The 25341-nt window shown below is 44.3% G+C and overlaps 1 protein-coding gene across 1 annotated transcript in view; it reads left to right on the forward strand.

The window, feature by feature from the left end:
* The window catches only part of Idh3a (isocitrate dehydrogenase [NAD] subunit alpha, mitochondrial), a 29696-nt gene extending 4560 nt beyond the window's left edge, over nt 1-25136 (forward strand). The window contains exons 5-10 of the mRNA XM_037412186.2: nt 1730-1863; nt 5590-5692; nt 13523-13587; nt 13698-13779; nt 17698-17850; nt 24658-25136. Coding sequence (XP_037268083.2) covers nt 1730-1863; nt 5590-5692; nt 13523-13587; nt 13698-13779; nt 17698-17850; nt 24658-24744 — 624 coding nt within the window. The 3' untranslated portion in view covers nt 24745-25136. The remainder of the gene's footprint in view (nt 1-1729; nt 1864-5589; nt 5693-13522; nt 13588-13697; nt 13780-17697; nt 17851-24657) is intronic.
* The last annotated feature ends 205 nt before the right edge of the window (nt 25137-25341 follow it).

Below are 25341 nucleotides of genomic sequence, written 5' to 3' on the forward strand. Positions count from 1 at the left end.
CTGTTCAAATATCACCCCAGCTTTTGCAGTTACCCTTTTCTTCTTTTTATTGTTTATTTGGAGGAGAGGGTACAAAGCATGTGCACACACATGCTAATGTTCTTCTCAGCAATGGCACAGTACTGCCAAACACATTATATAGGGAACGCTGGGATTTCTGCAGGGATCCACTTAGCAACGAAGGTTTAGGCCAGATTTTGTCACAACATTCTGTGTATATGGGAATGGAAGAACGTTTGCTAATGTAGTTGCCCCTTTGTTAAGTGGAACAGCAACAGAGGGACAATTCGTTAATCTTTAGTGCTGTAATAAAGTGTTTGTACAAAAGAAAAAAATGTACTTAAACGTAGTACAAGTGTTTTTCTGCTAATTCCGTCTTTGTTCTTCTTTCGTGCGACTTTTATCAAAAGGCTTGTGCAAATAATAAATTTTAGGTTTGAAGCAAATAGTGATTTGGTCGAATAATTTTGAAGCAAATTCATACCGTATATATATCACATGTAAAGAAAAATCAGCACAGGCCCCGCCGCGGTGGTCTAGTGGCTAAGGTACTCGGCTGCTGACCCGCAGGTCGCGGGTTCGATTCCCGGCTGCGGCGGCTGCATTTCCGATAGAGGCGGAAATGTTGTAGGCCCGTGTACTCAGATTTGGGTGCACATTAAAGAACCCCAGGTGGTCAAAATTTCCGGAGCCCTCTACTACGGCGTCTCTCATAATCATATGGTGGTTTTGGGACGTTAAACCCCACAAATCAATCAATCAAAAATCAGCACATTTGTCATGATCCAAATATCCTGCACAATTTTTTTTTCTTATTTAAACATTACATGTGCAAATATGTATCTTCTTGGTTCAAAGAAACGGAAGCAACTTTGAAAAATGGCAGGATTTTTCTTTCGGTAGAATGCAAGTGACAACCTGTAAAGTACCTTACCTTTTAAAATTACTACACTTAGAGTGTATAAGCCAGTATAAGAAGCGTTTTAACTTTAAAAATGGCGAATCGATGTCAGAGTAAAATGTTTAACCTTGAAGTGAAGCTTTGCAGCAAAGCGAATTCTCCTCAGGTGTATTCTCGGTATAGCACTCCTTCACTACAGTGAAACCACCTCTTCAACAGGTTTTATGCTAATATAAATTCATTCTTTCATTTCACATACTTCGAAATTTTTAATACAGTAGACTCTCTGTAAATGGAACCTGAAGGGTTCGGGAAAATAGAACACTGACAACTAGCAGACCCAAAGGCCAAGAAAGCGGCTGCACAACCTAGTCTTTTCTTATGTTTGATCACAGAGCACTCAAACTTTAAGGAAATTAAAATCCAAAACTACGTAGTCATAAACAATGAACATTTATATATGTGTGTTATAAACATTGTATAATTATTTCATGGATTTTCACAATCCATTACACAGTGCTTTGCTCCATCATCAGCATCTGCTTTGTGTATATACGTAATTTTTTTTAAATCAATTTTTATGTGTGCATGCGCAGTTTTTTTTTCTTGCCATTGTGTCTGTGTGCCATGTATTTATTTACATTCGATGAGAATGATTAGTTCTTAATTGCCCCATCTATTGTGATTTCCTTCATGTGCATCGTCTTTTTTTTTTTTTTCACAATGCACCAACTAGCCTTCCTGCTTGTATCATTCAACGCATGTGCTTCCTACAGCCCTCCTTCCAAAGAGATTGTTACTTACTCTGAATTTTACATTGTGATGCAGATTGTGCCAGGAGTGGTGCAGAGTATCAAGCTGATCACCGAGCCTGCATCAAGAAACATTGCCAACTATGCATTCGAGTATGCCAAAGCAAATAACCGGAGCATGGTTACTGCTGTGCACAAAGCTAACATCATGTGAGCATTCCTTTACTTTTGCAGTATCAGCTTACAACAGTAGGCTCATCAAAACATGCTGCATTTGCGTCCCAGCTGTAGCTGCTGTTTACTAATGGCGGATTTCATTGGGAGAGCATGAGCACTCAAGTGTATGCTGAAAGTGCTGGCTTCACAGTCAGCGTGTTTCAGTGGTCAAACAGGAGTATAAGAGCATTGTCATCTATTGGTAAAGCGAGAGCGCTTTTGTTGCGCCGTGAGCAGCCAGGAGCAGTTTGTAGTGCTCTCGCCTGAAGAGCGGAGTAGGTACTGTCAACGAGTCACATGACCTTTGAACGTCAGTCTCCGAATTTTTCTTCAGCCGGCGAGGGCGGCGGCAATGGTAGCAATCATGTGTAGGTTCACACTGCTAATTTGTACTGGTGGCGACAATGACAGTTGGACGTCTGCGGAATGTGTCGTTGCGCAAGCATAATATGTAGTGGAATAATGAAGAACAAGTGGCTGACCGATTTCACATGTATTTTGCTGCTGCCCCGCAGAGAATATGCCGGGGCTGGAATGTTTCGATCACATGGTCTCCCCACTCGTCACCCTCTCACCTGCTCCCCGGGAGTGTGCTGCATTCCAGTGGCAGATCGAGAGGCCTTGTTCTCACTGCCCCTCTACTCCTGTTATCTCAATGGAATTCGCCATGAGAATAGTTTTCAGCTCGAGCTTGTGGAGAGAAATGTGTGAAGGAGCACATGGATTGACAGCATGCACTTGTCTTGTGGTTGAACGGATATGGGGCTTTCAGAGTTAATCAACTCATTTGCGAAATAAAAAAAATTACTCATCTTCTCCCCGTACGGCAAGCGATGATCGAATGCAAAAACATTGCGGAGGGTGCACATCGAGTTTTGGCTTCGTTTCACTTGACAACACAACTCGATGAAAGTTGAGAGTGAGTGAATGTATTAAGAAGAGAGGAGACGTTAGTGCAAGACCTTGCGTCTTTAATTAGAGATTGTATGTGATTGCTAGCGTCGGTGCATGCGGTATTTTAAAGACGATGGCGTTGTGGTTGGTGAAGTGTAGCGTTCTACTTCGGCGTGTTGAGCTCATGTTGCTTCCATGGAAAATTCCTGCTGAGGTTTACGTTGGCTTCCCTGGCCCGAAGTTTGGGGTCCGGTGCTGACGTGTACAGTCAGCTTCCCGAGCATTTCCCTGCTCCGCGGCGGTAATGCTGTTGCTGCAATTAGCGCCGACGTTGACGTTGTTCGTGGCGTTTCGCACACTGTTGCAGAGAAAGAATGATGGAAGCACATCGAAGGCTCGCTTTATACTGTGCCGCGACACTTGCGCCACCTACCGGTGTAGTGTTAGAGAGAGAGTGAGAGACAGTTATGTTTAACGATCTGCAGCGCTGCACCTGTGGGGGAGAGCAGTGGGGGAGAGTGGAGGTGTGTAGTGCACACCTGCATAGGGGAAGAGAATGAGAGAGAGTTGTGGATGGGCAGTGTGGGTGGGGACACTGCAAAACAGACTCTGCCCCTCACATTAGATGCTTTCGCATCTAAAAAAAGAGCGACTGCTTATATTACATTTCTTTAGTAAAAAATGGGTGAAAAATGTCAAAAAAAAAGGTTATTATTGGTCACAGATTTTATTTCATCACTATGTATGAGTAGACTTCGTACATAATTTCATTCTCTCAGTAATACATCACCATATATAGAAATAAATGAATGTGCAGGTTCTATGCCCGTCTCCATGAATTTATACACATCACCTTTGTAGTGCTATGAATATAGCATTTGGTATATTGTTTGACTTGCCACATTAGACACATTAGCACCACTGAAAAATATCGAAATCTCAGCATCTCTTATTGGAATATTACCCCCGTCATGTTCCTGATTATTACGCAGACAGCTTAGATATCTATTTTTTTCTTTATTTATTCATCAACTTTGATCAATCTTTACTAACTTACTTTGATCCAAGATAACTCGAATTCACCCCTGCCCCGTTTTTTTTAGGCCATGGTAGAATAGAAAGTGCCTAATTTAAAATGTCATTTTGAAATATAAACATAGCTTAATAAATTAAGATTGAAATATAACTAGCAGATCTTTTTAGGGTTTGGGGAAATTGTTAAAATTTTTAATGCAGAATGAACTTTGCACTTTGAAAAGCACTTGCATTCCAGTTGCACTTTTGGTGATTAGGTAATTAAAAAGGGCTGTGCACAAAATTTAATTTCCATACTTCAATTTTCTACACAATTGTGGTTTCAATGCAAAAGGAATGATTGTTGTACGTGCCATAGATGCCGCGATAAACAGGCCTCAATATTGTAGAGGGTCCATCCTATGTACGGCTGACGCAGAAGCCTAGCTAATGTTCCAGCAGCACACAGTCGTACCATGCACAATTAACGTCCCCTATCCGTAGCTTGTCTCATTGCAGCTACACGTGTTCAGGCGAAAATTTGCAGAGAGATGGAAAAATGCTTGCAGAAACAAAAATGAGCATTTACAAAATTGATGTTTTTGTAATTTTTAGTTCCAAAAACCAACCCGCCCACTTAACCAAACAATGACAAAAATTTTTTGGTTGGGTAAATAATGAGTGTTCGCGAGAAAGTAAAACAATAATAGAAATTATAGTAAAGAAAAGTGCTTACAAAAGTAGCCTGTTGTTTCACAATTCAGCCACTTCTACTACCATGACTCGTGTATTTATAGATGTTTAAATTTATTCTATCATGTGTTATTTTAACAGATGTTTAAATTTAGTCTATCATGTAGGGTTTCAAGGTGGAGAGCGCCACGCTCTTGGTGCAGACACAGCAGACATGGTCGCACCCAAGTCAAACAACACATTTATTTTCAATTACTTTGTCATCAACGATATTGTCAGCCAAATCGAAATACATCACAACTGATCAATGTGCTAAACACGACCATACACAATATTCTGATACACTCAATCAAACATAACAACAAACACAAGGTAGCGCGAAAGCCGCGGTGCCGCCAACGCTCGACTGACCATGAGGGCTTATGGGGAAACTGCCCGCAGCGCTGTCCCCACAGTCCCGCCGCCGAAAGACGACCGTTCGCGCCAACCACCACACACCAAATAGACTCGCCAATCATTTCTGTTAGGCTACCTCGCCTCGCCGCCAGGCGTCACTTCTAGTGCTACCGCGCTAACCATAACGATGATGATGATTGCGGTGACGATCCCATGCGATCACTGTGCCACCTACCCTGGTTATCAATCCTCAATGCGGCCTATCTACAAAACACGTGTGCGCCACGAGGCCCAAGCAACTTTACAGAGGGTGTTAGCACCCCCACAATCATCACTTCAAGAAATGCATAAGGAAACATGGGCAATGGTGCTGACCTAGCAAGAGTGTGCCACTGTAGATGCCTGTACATATTCAGGCTCTGTAGGTCACAACCAAATAGTCTGCCAATAATTTTTTGTGGGGGAACATCTGAACATTCAACAACTTTTATATTATGCAACTGAAAACAGTTGGCAGGTTAGTGCATTTTGTGTCAAGCTTAGCAGTGAGAAAAAATATAGCATCATTTTTTTTTTTCAACTGTCTGCAATGTGTTTGTTGATGCCCTGTATTGGACAATGTTAACAGTGATTAGGACTTTAATATTTGGTATGTCAGGCGAGTGATCGGGGATTGAACCTGTCTTTTAAATTTTTTTTTCTGTCTGCCTCACGTTCATGCAGGCGGATGTCTGATGGCCTTTTCCTACACTGTTGTCGAGAAGCTGCTGAGAGAAACCCTTCCATCAAGTACAATGAGATGTACCTCGACACACTGTGCCTCAATGTGAGTCTCAGGCTTCAAATTATGTCTCTGTCAGGTCTGTTTCATCAGAAAAAAGGGGGTGAGACATTGCGGATCTGTGGTACTTTTAACAGCAGTTGTACAAATTTACCTGGGGCTAAAACAGCGCCTCTCCGAATATATTTGCCTCTTGCTTTGTTGGACGACTGTAAGCCCAGTAATTCCACTGAAATACCGCATTTCATTGAGAGTGGATAAAATAATTCAGTTGCCTTTTAATATGACTAGTGTTAAGAACAGTGGACATAACACACTAAAAGTAGAGAAAAGGGAGGGATGGCTTATGGCATGGGCATCTTGGTTCTCTTCGCTGGAATAAACAGCAGAGTTGGGATGCGCTGCTCTATTTTTTCAGGCATATTGTTCTTTAACTTGGTTGATCTCATAACAGTCTTCAAATTTCACATTGGTGCCAACCCCCCCCCCCCCCCAAAAAAAAAACAAAAAAAAACAAGGCACCTTTAGTAACATGGTCTATACAACATTTGTGTTTGCTAGAAATGTCCCCGGAACAACTTATGGGCCAGGAGTTTAAGAACAGCGAACATAGCGTGCTTGAAGATAAGGAAAACAAGGGACGGAGCATGGCATGGGGATCTCACTTCTTTCCCCTGGAATGAACGGCAGCATGGAAGCATGCTGCTCTTATCTCCTTAGGCATAATGTCCTTAAATCCAGGCAGCTTTTCTTCTTTTTTTTTCTTGAGTGTTCATATATACTATACATATTGCCGCGTAATAACAGACAGCGACGAATCGACGTCTTGCTTGCCCTCAGACCAGGAAGCAAAAGCCCTCTTCTTTCTTCACTTCCAAGGGATTCCACCTACAGTTGATGGCTCATACCCATTACCTGTGACATTATTCCCTCTCCTCGAAAAGCATCGGCTCGATGCTGGTAATGAGCGTTGAGAAAAAAATGAGAAAGAAAAGATGCTACCATGGAACCCAACAAGTCCGTCGTAAGGGGAACAAATGGGCTGGTGTCATAGAAGTACTCAATAAAGAAAGGAGTTAGGACACAAGACAATCAAAAAGAAACTAAAGTGACAAAAAAATAGTCATTGCATGGTAAGTTAGTCAACATTCAATGGATGACGTGAGAAATATGGCTTGAGCCTTGACACGTGCACCACATCACTTTGTGGAAACCGACGGGAACGTCTTGAGGTGCCCACAGGGAGAACTTCATACGTAACGTCACTGAGTCGGCGCAGAACTTTGTAAGGGCCGAAGTAGCGCCTAAGCAACTTTTCAGAGTGACCACGCTGTCGGATGGGAGTCCACACCCAGACTTCATCCCCTGGTTGGAAGGTAACCTCTCGGTGTGTAAGGTTGTAGCGGTGTGCGTCGGCAGTTTGGCGAGCCTGAATACGGCATCGGGCGAGTTGACGGGCCTCCTCGGCGCGTTGAGCGAACAATGCAGCGTCCGCGTTGAACATGCTCAAGTTGTTGGGAAGGAGCATTGCGTCGAGCATTGTAGTGACCTCTCGACCATGAACTAAGCGAAATGGGGTGAAACCTGTACTCTCTTGGACTGCTGTATTGTAAGCAAAAGTTACGTAAGGGAGTATATCATCCCAGTTCTTGTGATCAACGGCCACATACATTGACAGCATATCTGCAATGGTCTTGTTCAACCGTTCAGTGAGTCCGCTTGTTTGGGGGTGATAACCCGTGGTTTTCCGATGTTCTGTACCACTTAGTCTCGGCACTTCTTGGAGCATCTCTTGCGGTGAAAGCTGTACCACGATCAGTAATTATCACAGCTGGCGCTCCGTGACGAAGTACGATGCTAGTGACGAAAAACTGTGCGATTTCGGCTGCGGTAGCTTCGGGCAGGGACTTTGTTTCCTATAAGGCGGCGTTAAAGGGTAACTACACCAACAATTGCAAAGTTGCCATATAGTGGTTGTACTCTCTTGTACACAGGCTTTCACGCAAGAAAGAAACACTGGACGCATACCACAACGCTATTCGGCAGTACGAGAAATAATCGGTGGCAACCACAATTCATCGGTTTCCAGACGAAGAGGTGGGAAATGAGCCGAGCAAGTCAATGCCAATTTGATGGAACGGTGTCTTCGGCGTGGCGATAGGCTGTAGTAGTCCTCCTGGTCAGACAGGTGGAGTCTTACGGCGTTGGCAGTCGCGACTTGTGCGGACCTACTGCTTGACTGTCTTCGCGAGGCGGGGCCAGTAGTATGAGCGACGAATTCTTTCCAATGTGCGCGTGTAGCCAAGGTGTCTTGATGATGGTTCGTCGTGACAAGCATGTAAAATATCGTCCCGAAGCGAGGTCGGCGCAACCAGTAGGTGAGTAGCCTGGGGATGGTTGAAATTTTTCTTATAGAGGACTCCATCCCTGATGCAGAACGAGGCCAGCGAACGTGCGAAGTTTCGAGGAAGGCTGCGTTTTTGGCCTTCGAGGTAGTCAATCAGCGGGCTTAGCTCCATGTCATCGCGTTGTTGTTGAGCCAAGTCGGTAGCTGATACAGAGGAAAGGAATGTATCATCCTCTTCAACGTCCGCGTTCGTACTTCCAATTGGCGCACGTCAGAGACAGTCAGCATCAGTGTGTTTGCGTCCTGACTTGTGAATGACTAATGTCAAATTCTTGCAGCCGAAGGCTCCAGCGTGCTAGACGACCGGAAGGGTCTTTGAGGTTGGCGAGCCAGCATAAAGAATGGTGTTCGCTAACTACCCTGAATGGTTGACCGTATAAATAAGGGCGAAACTTTGTTATAGCCCAAACAACGGCTAAGCATTCTTTTTCTGTTGCAGAGTAGTTTTTCTCTGCAGATGATAGTGTTCGACTTGCATTGGCAATCACGCTCTCTACGCCATTTTGCCATCGAACCAGTACAGCTCCAAGTCCGACGTTGCTGGCATCCGTGTGTAGCTCTGTGGCAGCGTTATCGTCAAAGTGACCGAGTACAGGTGGGGCTTGGAGATGGTTTCGTAGTGTGTCAAAGGCGTGATGCTGATCATGACCCCAAACGAACGGTACGCCGTCTTTCGTAAGTTCATTTAGCGGTTCAGCTGTTTTAGAAGAGCCTTTGACGAAGCGTCTGTAATATGCGCAGAGTCCCAGAAATCGGCGGAAGTCGCGCTTGTTCGTTGGGACAGGAAATGCGGCAACAGCTTTCGTTTTCTCAGGGTCTGGGTGTATACCGGCGTGGCTGACAACGTGACCAAGAAATTTCAGTTCCTCGAATGCAAAGTGGCATTTCTCAGGTTTGAGAGAAAGTCCAGCTGTTTGAATCGCCTGAAGAACTGCCTGTAAGCGCTGGACGTGCTGCTCAAACGTGTCCGAGAAGACGACCACATCGTCAAGGTAGACAAGACACGATTGCCATTTTAGCCCAGAAAGAACCGTGTCCATCATTCTTTGAAAAGTAGCTGGCGCCGAGCATAAGCCTAAGGGAAGGACCTTGAACTCGTTGAGTCCGTCAGGAGTAATGAAGGCGGTCTTTTCGCGGTTGCGTTCATCAACAGATATTTTCCAATAGCCGCTGCGTAGATCCAAGGAAGAAAAGTAACGAGCATTGCGAATGCGGTCCAGCGAGTCGTCTATTCGTGGTAAAGGATACACGTCTTTCTTCGTGATCTTATTCAACTTTCGGTAGTCGACGCAAAATCGCAGGGTACCATCTTTTTTCTTTACTAACACAACAGGGGACGCCCAGGGACTGGTCGATGGCTGGATAACATCGTCCTTGAGCATCTGCTGGACCTGTTGGCGTATAACGTCTTGTTCTTTTTGCGAGACTCTGTAGGCATGCTGTCGAATGGGTCTCTCGGTAGGCTCGGTGATGATACAATGCTTGGCAAGCGGTGTTTGGTTAACTTTCGATGTCGTAGCGAAGCAGTCCCGAAATGAGCCGAGTAGCTTCAAAAGATGTTCCAGTTGTGCGGACGGTAGACCCTGGTTTACGTCGAGAGTGCTTGCGAATGTCATGGCGGAATCGTCTTATGACGAAAGAGCAGATAATGTTGAGGGACCAGGGACGTCGGCGATACTCCTCGCTGAAATTCGCGACTAATAGGCAAGCCTGCTTTCTACTGGGCTGAACAATACCTCGGGCAACGCAGATTTGTTGTGCAAAAAGTAGGGACAAATTTCCTTCTGCAGTTACAGCATCGGGGACGTCTTGGTCACATTCAACGTTGATAAAAAGGCTGCTGGGGAGGCAGAGTAACAGATTCGGAGGATACACGTAGGGCAGCCTTCGATGAGCGGGCGTTTTCCGGTTCAGGATGAAACAAGTCTTCGAACGACACCTGCAAGTCTCGTAGGTCAATAATTGCGCCGTGTTCGCGAAGAAAGTGCAGTCCCAGAATGAGTGGACGGGAGCACGCAGGTAATACGAGGAAAGACCCTGTGAACGTCAAAGCACAGACTCAAACACGGGCTGTGCACATTCCAGTCAGCGTGACGAGGTGGCCCCCTGCCGTGCGCAACGGGGGTCCTTGCCAAGGGGTAGTTACCTTCCTCAGTTGGGATGCCAGGGTGCGGCTCATAACCGAGTAATCGGCGCCGGTGTCGACGAGGGCAGTGACGACGTGATTATCGACGTGTACGGTGATGTCGGCGGAAACAGTCTTATAACTTTCGGAAACGACTGGAAAATCAGGACGGTTTTCGTCGGGTCTTTACGTCGAGGGAGGCTCTTTGACAGTTCGTTGGGACGCGGCTTCACCCCCAGGAGCCGCGGTTTCTGGTTTCCCCTGTAGGGACTCTGTGACCGGCCTCTGAAAGGAGCATAAGATGACGAGGGAGTACTAGGTGACGTGGGGCGGCGAGGTGATGGTGATCGTGATTGGGGGCATTGACCAAGGCGAGGAGCTTGCTGGCCTGTAAGGTACGCTTCGATGTCGCGGGGACGCTCACCGTAACGCGGGCACCGAGCATCAGGGTGAAAGCCACGGAAACCAAGTTGGCGGTACTGGCAATTACGGTTGACGTGACCCGCTTTGCCACAGTGGTAGCAGAGTGGACGGTTATCTGACATATGCCACACGCTGGCCTTTGTGGCGTTCTGCCGCGATCCAGACGGACGATAAGTTGGTGCACTCGGAAACCTTGAGGCGGGTGGCGGAGTCGAAGAGGTGCCCTGGAATCGATGGCTAGCCTGATTCATTGTCCCCATGGTGGGATCAGGGCCATGTGGTGCAGGAGATCGCAGAGCCGCCGCATAAGTCGGCACAGGGGCCTCAGGCCTTGTTGGCGCGAGTGGGGTGACCACCTGTCGGATCTCATTTCGGATTAAGTCTGCGAGAGCACTTACGAGTGGTTGGGGTCCCGCTGCTTGGAGTTGGCCAGCTCGTTCCGCACGACACTTTTTATGAACTCTGCGAGGGCATGCCTCTCGCTGTCAGCCCCGATAGAGCATGCAGCAGGGGTCACGTCGTGGCGTTCATACTGTGACGACCGATACTGGAGAGTACGCTCCATTGTGGTTGCCTCATATATGAACTCTGCCACAGTCGTCAGTGGATTGCACACGAGTCCGGCGAAGAGCTGCTCTTTTACCCCACGCATTAAATGCCGCACCTTCTTTTCCTCGGACATTGCAGGGTCAGCATGCTTGAAGAGTCAAAGCACGTCTTCGACAAACATCTAAACTCTCTCGTTGGGTCGTTGGTTCCGAGACGAGATAGCCTGCTCTGCTCTCTCTTTCCTTTCAGTGCTGCGGTATGCATCACGAAACTGTCGGCTGAACTCATGCCACGTCGCAAAGGAACCCTCATGATTCTCATACCACGTTTTGGCAGTCTTCTAACGCAAAGTAAACTCTCCGCAGCTTGCGAGCTTCATCCCATTAGTTGATGTTGGCAACTCGATCGAAGTGGTCAAGCCAGTCATCAACATCTTCATAAATGTCTCCATGAAATGAGCGTGGTGTTTGCGGCGCATGAAAAACATGCGGGAGAAAAGAATAGGCGTCGTTGGTATGACTCGCCTGGTTGGTAGTTGAAGTTGCCATCTCGTCTTGAGAGAGGGGACCGTATTCGGGAGATAGTCCTCGCAGGGGGCGACTGCTTCTTGTCGTGGGAGCTGTAGCTGTCTCCAAGTAGCTCAATGTGTCGGCTGAAAATCTGCAGCCGAGGCGCATTTACCCAGCACCTCCACCAGTGCCGCGAACGTAATAACAGACAGCGACGAATCAAGTCTTGCTTGCCCTCAGACCAGGAAGCAAAAGCCCTCTTCCTTCTTCACTTCCAAGGGATTCCACCTACAGTTATTGGCTCATACCCATTACCTGTGACAATATTATAGATGCGTGAATTACTGCGGTGCCGGCGACAGCAAAACACCAGCGAACTGTCCATATTATTGATATCTCAATAAAAAGGGGCCAGACGCGTTTTGGCGTTCCTGTCAAAAGAATCTAGTAGTGAGCAAAGCTTTGACACGCACTTTTGCGGCAGCCAGCTGCGCCGTCCCGTCCGTTAAGGTGTGAAGAATTACGTGAGTTGTTTCAACAAAAATAGATTTTGCTAGTTGTGTTTGATCCTTTGAGACTCACCTTAGTGGGAAACCCTATCCTCGTGTGTTCGGCCACTCCCAGACCGCAACGCTGATGTTGGCGCTTGCAATTGAAACCCCCCTTTTCACCCCTCTTGTTTATTGCGCTGTTGTTTTTGTTTGTTCGTCTGACCTTGGGGTTTTGTGGTGCCAAAAAAAAAAAGAGAGAATAATTCAGCGCACCCCCCCTCCCCCCCATTGCGGAAATCTCCCGGATTCAGGATCCTTGAACTTGGCAAGTATGTATATATGTGATTGAGGCTCCTTAGCCTCATTACCGAGTCTGCAGCTTCACACTAAAGAGTCCATAACTTCATAATGAAGGCTTGAAATGCTGCTGACAATGCAATTTATCCTTTTATCTGAAATCCACAATGGCAAAGTTGTACCTGTGTGACTAAGATTTATTTTTACAATTTAAAGTTTGTAGGGTACACTTATCCCGCAGGGGTATGGCCACTAGCATGGGTTCAGTCTTAGCAAGCGGCAGGGCCGCGTTCAGCGTCACCTTGCGTGACTAATGCCTCTGCACATGCGTATTCGGACAGCTAAGGCATCGAGTGCAGCGCAGCAAGTACACAGTACTGCTCTTAATCAAGTCGCAACACTTTATTGCCTGCGACAACACCAAAAACGCAGTAAAGCGCCCGCTGCAAAAGGCGGCGAGAAAGCAAATGTGGCTTATCCACACCTTGGGCCAAAGTACAACACCAAGGGTGCCGCGAGCACGTCTCAATGAGCAAAAGGGGTGACACGCCGAGAGTGCACGTGCGTGAAAATGTCTTGCAAGGTGGTGCCACAGTCGAGATCCAGTATGATCCGGTACTGGGTGAGAGGGGTCAACGTCACTCCCGCTCTTCCAGCACTGACGGACTGCCGAAAAGGGGAGAGTCATGTTAGGACATGAGAACGACAGAAAAAGGTGGAACAAGTTCGCATAATGGCGACAGACTAGCCTCAATTCCTACAAGTTACCGTGATACTGATAAAGTTCATGTTAGGGTATCGCTGCTGCGCGTGTTCACTCTGTACTCCATTCACATGATACTTCTTTCAAGTCAACTTGGAGTTTACACGGTCTAGGCATGTTCTGAGATTTCCTACCTATTTTCCACAGTGAAGATGATAGTTATGGTTCTTACCCGGCACTGACAGTGCCATCGGCCACTCGCTCGCGGGTTCACCCTAACAGTGCTCACCGCTGTGTGTTACTTGTGTGAGAAGGAAACACAGACATTCACTATAATTTCATTTGCACTTGCACGTTTTATAAATTTGCAGATGGTCCAGGATCCATCCAAGTTTGATGTTCTTGTGATGCCTAACCTTTATGGCGACATTCTTAGGTAAGTGTGGGCCAGATCATGAGGGCTGTTCGGTTGCGCATGCTTCCACATACACTTTATATGATCACGCTGAGTGGATCGCTACAGCTGTACTGTATTTCTTTTTGCAGTGATTTGTGCGCTGGTCTTGTTGGAGGGCTTGGAGTGACACCGAGTGGGAACATCGGCTACGATGGTGCTATTTTTGAATCGGTGAGGCATTTTATGGGACGCATTTATCACTGTATATATATTTTTTTATTCAGAGTAGTGTAGTTCGTTAATTTTGACTGACAATAGTGCAACAGATTTCTACTCAAGCTCTACTTCATGTAAGAATAATATTTAACAGTTTCCCTTCTGTTTCGTTTCTGAAGATAATAAAAAAATGCAGAATTAAGAAAAATTGTGGCTATCTGGGCTGTTGGGTTCGCATCGGTGACAATTTGTAATGCAAGCAATACGGACATAAACGAAAGCATAAAACAATGCCCAAACGCTAACTACCAACAAAGACTTATTATCCATGTTTATACCGCAGCCCATCGCTATCACACAGACACACGCCACTCTCTTAAAATATTTGATTTGCCTTATCAGTTCTGCCTCTTTACATGACCAAAGTAATTCATAAAGACACCGTTTATTTGCAAGATTGAGAGGGAATATATTTTTCAGCAATTGGGACAGAATATCAGCTTCACTGCAAAACAGACTCGGAAGCACCTACAATGCTGGATATAGAAAAGTACTTTGTATAATACAAACAGACTCGGGAGAGTCTACAATGCTGGGTATAGAAAAGTACTCTGTATAAATTCGAAAACGACACCTGTCAACTGTACTTAGATGCCACACCGAGCTATAAAAAAAATGTTTGCAAGAGCTAGTGGGTGTTGGGATGCTTTTGCTGATGCTTTGCATGCTTTATTGTTAGTCTAAGTGTGCACTGCTGAGTATTATGCTTTGTGGATGGCAGTACGGAAGATCGCGAGTGCCAAACACTAAGAAATTGATGGTTTGACAGACTCTTCTGGTGCTCTCAAGACCTTGAACGCGCACTCTCAGTACAAGCAGCCATTATTGATATCATGCCTAAGTAAAGGTCAGATAATAGGCTTTTGCTGTGTTCCTAGTCATATTGGGATCCCCAGAAATATAAGGAGTGTACAATAAGTATGCAGCAGCAGTGAAACATCTCAGTATAACAGACTCCCAATAAACGGAACTTGAAAGGAACTGGAAAATAGGTTGTGTTTTGCAAGAGTTCCATTTACCGAGAGGTGAACAAGGGAGGAGAATGCAAGCATGATACCAATCTCGTCTGGAGCACGCGTTACATTTAAGCAGCAGTTCAGTTTAACAGATTTCCGTTTACTGCGAGTCTGCTGTACTGAAAATGGTAACGTATCTGTTAAGTGTTGAATTCAAGCTCATCGTATGGTACCAACCCGTAATGGGTTATGTGAATGGAAAATAAAATGGTACAATAAACTCCAACTTGTCAGAGCTGTCCAGGATAATTCGAGGAGAGGCTACCATCAGAATGCTACCATCAGCTAAGAACTTATGCTCCAACCACACAGAGCGAAAGAAAGAAGAGACCAACGACACAGAGCGAAAGAAAGAAGAGGCCCGCGTAATTGCGGACCTCAGAAAAAACGGATACCCAAAAAAACTTCATTCAAGCCGCCACCTGCCGCGCAGAACAACAGAGGATACGAAAACCTCAATCAACCTTAATTGTCAGCCCCCCGAAACGCGTACCGGTTCCATACGTTCAGGGAACCAGCGAGATGTTGGCGCGGATCTTCAAGAAGGAAGGGGTTCACATTGCGCACGTGCCTTCGTGTACGCTGGGCCGCCTCCTCCCCCGCCCGAAAGACCAGCCAACAATTGACAGGACCCCCGGTGTCGTTTACAAAATTCCGTGCGTCAAGTGCCCCTCTTCATATATCGGTGAAACGAAAAATCTACCGGAACGACTGAAACAACACACTAACGATGTGCAGAAGTTCTGCAAAGAGCGCAGCGCAGTCGCCGTACATGCTGAGACGTTGGATCACCGGATAAATTTCGAAGCGACGGCCATCCTTGAAAGCAAGCCAAACTGGAGGAGAAGGTTATTACTCAAGTCGTGGCACTTACAGAGGACAGCCCATAACATCAACCGCTCTCTCAGAACCCTTCCCCCAGTGTATACACATGGACAGCGTGCCATGGCAAAACGAGAGAGAGGGGGGGGGTCATTATCCACCCCGCGAGGGCTTTGAAGATGCCGCTGCTACGGAGTCTCCGCAGTCACCCCTGAGGAAGGAACCAAGTCGGTTTCGAAACGTCGGGTTTCTTCAAAACTTTTGGGTGGGGTCTAAATCATCTCCCTACCATCAGAATGGTTCGTCTTAGTAATACTTTGTCGATTTCGAACGGGAGACGCTCACATCAGGTATAATTACTTATTACCAGAAGAGGAACAGACGAGATGTGATAAATGCCATGAACCACCAGCAGTGTTGCACATATTGGTTATGTGTCCATATATGGGAGGACGTAGGCAAAAGCACTTCAGTGTGCTTGCTGTATAAGTTTAACATGTCACTTAACCCTATGTTTGCTTTAGGGGGTCATGTGCTGTGCAACCTGTGACCGGTTTGATTTGTTTTTTTTTTACGTGATAGAGTGTTTGAATGAGTTTTAAGCACTGCAGCTGGAGCTGCTTATAGTAAAACTTTTGTCTTCACCCTCTTTGGCACAGTAAAGTCTCTTGGGCCATGAAACCTTACTTAACTAAATTTGCATGCCTATTTGTATCTAGAATTGACAAAGTTAAACCAATGATCAATATGTGATAATGTTGCAAAGAACACACTAAAGTGCTATTGTAAAGCAGGATCCGATTTCCGTGCTCACTCTGAAAGGAGTATGCCAGCAGACCTCAGTTCCTTTTGCTGAGATGAAAGAGTGGTGTTGCCTTTGTTGTCTTGAATGTTTTCTTTGCAGAGTGACTTTTGAGCGAGTTCGTTCATTCTTAACGAGATATGGCACAAATAAACACAAGAGAAGGACAAGCGCAAACTATCAACTAAATTTATTCGTAAAAGCGCACACATATATATACAGGTCGACAGTCACATGTCATATTCCCAGAAAAAAAAAAATTGTTTTAGTGGCATGCACTCAAGTAATCCATCTCGGTGTCATGTAACGTGATGGAGGGCCTCGCCACGCATGTGTCACCTAATCTATTAATAAAATATCCCTCCTCTATTTCTCGTGCAATCTTGCCTTTTATTCTTGCGAGCCCCCAGACAGCAAGAGCGCGCAGCCGCACTCCCTCCAGTGTAACGAAAGATTTGAACCAGGTGTCCTTCCCAAAGATGCCTTATGATCTAACAATTTATTGTTTACACACCGGCCCGTCTGCCTGACATAACACTTTCCACAAGATAGTGGTTTATCATAAACTAGTTTTTTGGCACACTCTACCAATTTATCACGACGCTTGATGTCGCACCCTTTGGCCTTCTTTGGTCTTCCAAATTCATTTAGACCATCTCACACCTAGAGGCTTGCTTTATTGATCTCTTTATGCCAAAGTACAGGATACAAAAAGTGCTCCTGGTGCTGATTGCACATGTGGTTAAACCTAATCTTTTTCTTTATAAGACCAACTCAAGGATAGTCCATGCATTTCTGTGTTAAAGTTAGCTGTCATGCTTTGGTTGAATTCAAGGTTATTCATTGGCATATATATACACACACACGCACACACACACACACATACACACACACACACACACACACACACACACACACACACACACACATTCGGGAAAGAAAAGCGCTTCTAAGTCATACCTTGTATTTGACATATTTTGTTTAATTCTAACTAATCTGCTTTAACATCCAGGAAGCCTGGTTACGTTACTACATATGAGAAGGTTGTCAACAAACACAGTCCTGGAATAATTAAAAAATTGGTTTTAATTAAGTTTGAGGAAAAGAAAGTTACTGCTTTTATTTATGTACTTGTAGGAAAGGTGTACTTATTCAGTTGGTTATACTTATGACATACCATGCTTATGCAATTCAGTGTCACTCATGGGAAGTGTGTGTTTTAATGGTTTACAGGTCCATGGAACAGCACCGGACATTGCTGGCCAGAACAAGGCTAACCCAACTGCACTTCTGCTCAGTGCCGTCATGATGCTGCGCCACATGAAGCTCACAAACTTTGCTGATGTCATCGAGGCTGCCTGCTTCGACACAATTCGAGAAGGAAAGGTGAAAGATCAATGAGCTATACCTTGCAAAAGCAGATTTACACGTAGACATGGGGTTCTTAAATCAGTGAGGCACAGTATAGCTGCACCAGTGGCTCCAAAGTGCTGCATCAGCAAACTGCTATGCCAAGCCATTCCAAAACGGCAAAAATGCTCTCAAACTCCACCGATGCTGCTGCAAAATGTTAAATGCAGCCATCATAAGGTGGCTTTAGGGTGGTTTTAGAGGGAAGTGGCCACTAGGGTTTCATTAACTTCGTTTTCAGGACATCGGGAGTCACTCCACTTATCGAGTGCTGCATGTTATTGCAGCCTGCGTATATCCGATTTCACGTGCAGTTCTGAACAGCTGCATTAGAGGGGCCCTCCAACACTTTTTGAGTACATTCAGTATACCAGATTGCATCTTATCAGTGCTTATACGTCGCACTGAGTTTTTTTTGTGTGTGCTTTAAAAAAGCTGGAAATAAACCACCAGCGGATTTTTATTAGTTGGTGCAGCTCTAGCCAACAAGACTGTCTGCTCCTTTAGAGACAGAAGTAAGATTCGAACCTATGCCCGCATACGTGCACCAGAAGAACGAAACTAAAATAACACTAATAGAAGGACACTAAAACGATGCCGATTTATAGTCCAGGCTTCCAAGAACACACAAGCCAAACATTACGATGCAGCACGCGCCTGAAATTCAGAAATTCTCAAAGTCAGTTATAAATGGCTTTCTCTTCTCTTGACAAATGACGCTGCAAGCTCAATAATCACTTGTCACAGCAATTGTATTAGCCATTGGCTGATTTGAGCATGGCATGCTCAGTCACACTGTGGGGCCGCCACACTAAACTGTAACTTTCTCACACATGCGCGCTATAGCACTTGGAGGCCATGTATTCGATAAAAGAAAGAGAGAGAGAAAAAGTGCTCAAGGTCACGAGGCGCGCATGATGCATTTATTTCCCCGTGCTATCCCTCCCTGCTTAGCTTCCCAGCACTTTCGTCGGGATGAGAGAAGAGAGAATGTAATTGCAGCTTGCGACAAATCTTTGTAACTCCACTTGTACTGGACGAATTCTAAAAAACTTTTCGGCAGTGAATTCATAAGGCAATCCTCCTTTAGTGAACGCATTTCATGGCTACTTGAAAAAGTGTTGCAGGGCCCCTTTAATGGTTTCGTATTTTGCTGAGGACTCGTGGATTGTATATCTGCGCATACATACTTATCCTGTGACTAAAGTAGATGCTTGGGTGTGTTAGTACGACATGGCAAATATAAAAACAGTGCTAAAAAAAAAAGCAGGACACAAACCACAGTGCTGACTTAAAACAAAGTTTGTTAACAGTGCATAATGCTATATATTATAACAAAATAAAGATGGAAAAATGATAAAAGCCATGATAACCTGTCATAAAAAGAACGAACTATCAACATTGCCGCTGCTAACCATACACATTGCGCATACAACCATTTGACCAATAATCGATTTCTTTGCCTGTCAAGGCAACTCAGACACCTGCTGCCGAGCCTTGCTATTTCCAACGCCTCCAAGATTTCTTGTGAAAGCTTGTCCCAATGATATGAAAGATATAGATGTGGAAGCTATGGTTTTAAGCTACACGAAGTGTCTGTATTGGAAAAATGTTGCTGCCTTTGTTTTGTGCAGCACAAAATAGACTAATAGACTGGTAAAACTTGAAAGAATGTTATGAAGTAGACTATCAAAGAACTTGCTGAACCTTTTGGCTGCATGGTGCCCATCTTGTTATTGTTTCTTAGCCATAAAAATAAGATGTTTAATTTTGAGAAAGCAAAGCAGTGAAGTACATGCACATATTTGTATTAATAGAGAGTGATACATGGAAGAGTACTTGAATGAAAAATGTAATTGGATTGATTGCGTATCATTAGGCTTGTGCGAATAGTTAATTTTAGGTTCGAAGTGAATAGTGACTTTGGTCGAATAATTTTGAATCGAATTCAAATGGAATGTATTACATATAAGAAAAAATGGAAATATTTATCATGACCTAACTAACCTGCACAGTGGGTTTTTTTTTTTTTTTTTTTTTTCATTATAAGTAGCGAAGTCAAAACAACCTTGAGTAGTAGCGGGATTTCAGTTTTTATAGGATGCGAGTGATAACGTGTAAAATACGTAACATTTTAAAATTTACTATACTTAGAGCAGTCCCATGAACTGGTGCTCTTTGGCCATCAAATGGCCCTTGCGCCACAAAACACCAAACATCATCATCATACTTGGAGCACGTAAGCCGTCATAACAAGCTTTCAAGCTTAATAAAATGATGAATTGATTTTTAGAATCAGTCCAGTACAAGCAGAGTTCCAAATATTTGTCGCATGCTGCAATTGCATTCTCTCTTCTCGTCTCAACAAAAGAGCTGGAAGCTAAGTAGAGAGGGATGGCACGGGGCAAAAAAATGTCACTTGTGCCTTGTAACCCTTGTGACCCTTTCTTTATCCTTTATTTTTTCTTCGAATCCGCGGCGTTTCAGTGCGATGACGCACGTACGCGTGGACAAGCGGCAGCCCCAATAACGACCGAGTGCACCATGCTTGAATCTGCCAATGACTGTGACAAGTGATTTTTGAGCTTGTAGTGTCATTTGCTGAGAAAAGAGAACAATTTTTAGCCGACTTCGAGAATTATTGTGAATATCAGGCCCCATGCTGCACTATAATATTTGCCTCACGTGTTCTCAGTAGCCTGGACTACCGATCGGCAGAGTTTTATGACCATGCTCAATAAGTGTTGCCGGGCCCCTTTGAATTGGAAGAGAGGCTTCGCGGCAGAGCTAATTTCTTTGGGTAGGTGCTTTCACGGCTTAGCATTCTTACACTGCAGTGAAACCACCTTTTTAGGTGGTTACATGTGGATTGATGTACACATATTCGTTCATTCCGAATGCTTCGAAGTTTTCAATAATTTAAATTCGAATACCCTTTATTCATTAGAATATTCGCACAAGCCTACATATCACGAATGACCACTTTCTTCATGGTTAGCTACACATGCATTGGCATTATAAATGAACTAAGCACTCATTATAGCATGTAGTGCACCTCGTTGTTCACCTTGTAAATGTCAACGTACTCTGCATTAGCCACACCCATGGGTAAACAGCACACTCATTGATTTACTCATCATCAATAATGGTCTAAAGCACGATGATTTACAAAGCATTTTAAGGTAACTTTTATAATTCAGGTTATCAAATGAATGTCACCATCATTTGAAGCTCTAGCCAAATGTGAATGGAGCTGCATGTTTGCTCTCGCACCAATGCTGCATGATCCCAGCTGACTTGCTGGAAATGCAGATTACATGTGCTGTATCTATATGAGAGAACCTGAGCTTGGCTTAAGGCAGGTAAAAAAAAAAGTAATGAGTAATGAACCACAATCTCATTTCTGTGTTTGGGAGGTGATAGGAAAAAACAGGGGTGAAATAGCTTTGCCGTTGTGTGCCAAACATGTTTGTCTGCGCAGTCCTGTGCCGAGCCATTCCTGTTGTGCCAAACTCGTTTATCAGCGCCGTTTTGCGCCACAGCAACATATTTTAGCATCAAGGTGCAACAGCCATCTAGCCTCGTGCTCGTAAACAATTTCAGATTCATCAAAATGGTCTTATTTTTAGTTTGATCAAGGCTGTGATCTGTCAAGCAGCAGCTGTGAACTTTAAATCTATGGGTGCGGTCGTGATCGCCGGCGCTCACGCTATCTCGGCAGGCATCAACGAGAATGGCTTGTAAACCTTTCTACATTATGCGCCCTCGAGCATCTCTCCCTGGTGCAGCCATATTCTCTCACACCAGCACTTTGTAGCGTTACGCAATATCGGATCCAAAAAAGTTAGCGGCCAGTCTTATTTCGTATAACACCAGGGAGTTATAAAATGTTGTACTCAAAGCTTTATGCTAGTGTGCCGCGCCACTGCGCTTGCATCGTACACTAACCTGTTGGGGGCTCTCGTTAAGTCACGACTAGCAGGTGACTACAACGAATAATAACTTAGCTACTCTATTCTAAAACTCCCCGCTTTGATTTTTTGCAATATCATTCATTGCTTCACCCTTGTGGTGAAACTTTTTTTTTTTCAGTATCTTGATGGCAGCATTTAAATAATTACAAAAATTACGGTAACTGTGCTTGAAAGCAGAAGGTGGTGTCCAGTTCCCGGAATAGCATAGTTAACACAGGTGTACAAAACTGCTCATCGAGTGCTCACACGTATTGTGATTCATTTCACTGCTGTGCTTCATTATACCGTGCTTATTGACTCAACGGTTGACGCTCGTGCGTTCAGGTTTTAAAAAAAAGTGAAAAATGAGCAGTTATACATAGCTAAAAAAAGACAGTCTCACCACAGGGTTGATGCAATTAATGTAATAAGAAATTGTAATGGTGTACGATGTGTGGCTGGCAACTCTTTTCGATTTGGTCTCGCGCAAGTCTGCATTGTAACGCTGGTATAATTGAATACGTACAATTACTTCAGGCAGAGCCACACTTTTCACACAGTCGCTTCGCAATGAGAACGCAACACATAGAAGTGTGTATCGCAACATCGCCTTTAGGAGCAAAGTTCACAGTTGCTGCTAGAGTGATCCCTTTCCCCCCCCCCCCCCCCCCCTTGCTTCTTTTCAAGAGCGTTCAAGATGGGCGGGCTGTTTCCTCTGTGCTTCTATGGCAGGTCTCCCAATTGAGGTGTGTTATTGTATGCACCCTCAGAGTGACGGAGATGGTCCTGCTCATTCGATCTCTGCTTCAGCCGCATTAATCATGGCCACTCGCACGCTTTTACCCGCAGATAAGACATGCGATAAGCCGCTGGATGTTATCACTTTGGACATTATATTCAGCATGAGGGCGATGGCAAAAACCCATCGAAAGATCCCATATGATTTATATAAGGTTATTGCACAGTTTAGCATAGAGCTTGAGAAATGCAGCAATGGACAAATGTTGCTTCACAAGTGCTGTAAAACAGGGCTACAGCTGCAGTGAACGTTCCCTCGTACTGAAACTTGCATGAAAAGGCCTTTTTGGCTGCTCCAAGCGTGCTACAAAAAGAACTTTTGCCTGCTGCCAGGACTGCTCCTAAATCCATGTACCCTGTTGCACCCCTAAAAAAGTGAAATTTCGTTGCACGTAACTCTCTCGCACCTTCACTTACTGAAATACGAAAAGTTTTTTTGCAGCTGGAATGTCTACCACCACATTGATACCCAAAACACTGCTTGAGATATTGGTTAGTCTGAAATAATAACTCTAGATATTGGGATTTGTACCACACAAGGCACTAGTAAGCTGGGCAAGGAAATCTTTTAATAACACTACAGGAGGTACCCCACGAAGTGTTAGGACAGGTGTAGCAATTGTAATTACTTCCATGAGCTCCTTAAGATTAGAAGTTTTCTGTGACAAATCTGAAATTTTCTTACCCCAATGAAGCCCTCCCGCCCTCCTTTTCTTCGTTTCGGAATATTGTACTACAAAGCAGCACGGTTTTTCTTGCTGTTCACTAGTTTAGCTGCTCAAAATCTTTCAGTCATTCAAGCAACGTCTTGTACACTGGCCAAAGCAGAGTTAAGGTTCCTGCAGATTGAAATTAGCTCACGCTAGCGCATCACATGACAAAATATGTATATTGTACGTTTATTAGTAGCTTGTAAACTATTGAGAAACACAGACAAAACCATATTTCGAAAGAAAGAACAACTCCTAACGAGAAAAGCATCTGTTATTCAGCTTCTCTTAAATGAAAAATAGAGAATATATATTCCTGGTAGCTGCCGTTTGACACCTATGAGAAACATTATATATAGCATCATGTGTTTTTCTTTAATTGTTGGTGTTTTAATTATCTGAAGCTGACTAAAGTGTCAGAAAACTGAATTCTTGGTGCCCGAATCCATGACTTAGTGGCACACAGCACATTACGTTCTTCAAGCACTCACTTTGGATTCATTATTTGGCCTTCAAATTGCTTCAGTAGAATGAATTTTGTGACAACCCTTTCTTGGCAGCCTGTGTTCCCTGCACATGTATCCATTTCTTGTTGCATTGCAAACAACTCCTTCACTTGAGAGAGCAAATCCTTGAGCAAGTTGGTGGTTATTAGGACAACACCGCAACACGGGATAGGGAGAAACACAGATGAGCCTTCAACTTTCAGCGGAAGTTTATTTCCGAAACTGAGCACAATATTAAGAAAACTGACACGTGAGCAAAAGATTGCAAACCAATATTCAGTAGGCTGATTCCTCATTGTGTTTTTTTTTTGTTGCAAATATTGGTTTGCAATGTTTTGTTCATGTGTCTGTTTTCTTTATATTCTGCTCCGTTTCGGAAGTAAACTTCAGCTGTAAGTTCAGCGCTCGTTTGTTACTTCCTATTCCTTGTCCCTTGTTGCACTGCTGTCAGTATAACTGTTTTATGTTATTCCTTTCTTTATATTTTTTACTAACTTACACTGAAGCTAACTTTTAGAATTAAGTGCCTTGTACTGTGTTTGTTTGTGTTTGAATTCATTTAAAAAAAAAAACACAGGCTTCATTTGACAAGAGTGTATCAGTAATCGTTAGATTTTATGGGTTTAATGTTTGAGAAGTACACTGATGGCCTTGCTTATACTGAGATGTTGTCTCATATGCTTCTGATGCTGCATGATTGAGGTTGTCTGTACCTGTTGTACAATGGGAGTTATTGCTATTGTGAACCAATAACTCCCTTTGTAAGAACGGCTGTTGCTAATATTTTATGGCTTCTCTCTCATTCTTTTGCTGCAGTATCTCACCGCCGATCTCGGGGGCAACGCCACGTGTTCAGACTTCACATCTGAAATTTGTTCCAAGGTTGTTGCTGCCAAAAAGTAGCCATTGTAAAAAGGTCTTCACCATCACCAGCCAGGAGAAAAAGACAGTCTTTCATAATGACACTTTAGCTTTGTAGAAAAGAGCATACTAGTAGAAATGCAATTTCTCTGTTTCTTGATGAAAACAGCTTGAGAAAACCATTTTTTTGTTAAGCTGATTGAGCGATGTCGTTCTGCAGTTTGTAGAAGCAAATGGAACAAGTAGCTGGCTTTGTCATTGGCTGCTTCACCACGTAGTATGTGATTTCAGTGAAGTGCCCTGTTCGACAAGTAATTGAAATCGCTTCCCAGTATTGTTCGTTTGTGTCTTGACTTCAATAACGCAGCCAGCAGCTTGGAACTTTCTGGTGTGCATTGCTTGAAGCATGAGCCGATTGTCTTAAGCCAAAAGAGGGGAATGTGCAAAAGAAACAGTCTGACTGTCATATTTTGCATGCACTAAGATATTTATATCGACATTGCACTGTTGTGGAATGTGCCGTTGAGTTCGCCACCTAAAAGGCAACTTCTGTAACGGCCAGTTATTGCTTGTCACATGAGAGCAGACATGGCATTCTCTGTAGATTACGTCAATGTGGGTTTTGAAGAGTGTCACAAA

The sequence above is a fragment of the Rhipicephalus microplus genome, chromosome 1 (assembly GCF_043290135.1).
Source record: "Rhipicephalus microplus isolate Deutch F79 chromosome 1, USDA_Rmic, whole genome shotgun sequence".
NCBI classification, from domain to species: domain Eukaryota; kingdom Metazoa; phylum Arthropoda; class Arachnida; order Ixodida; family Ixodidae; genus Rhipicephalus; species Rhipicephalus microplus.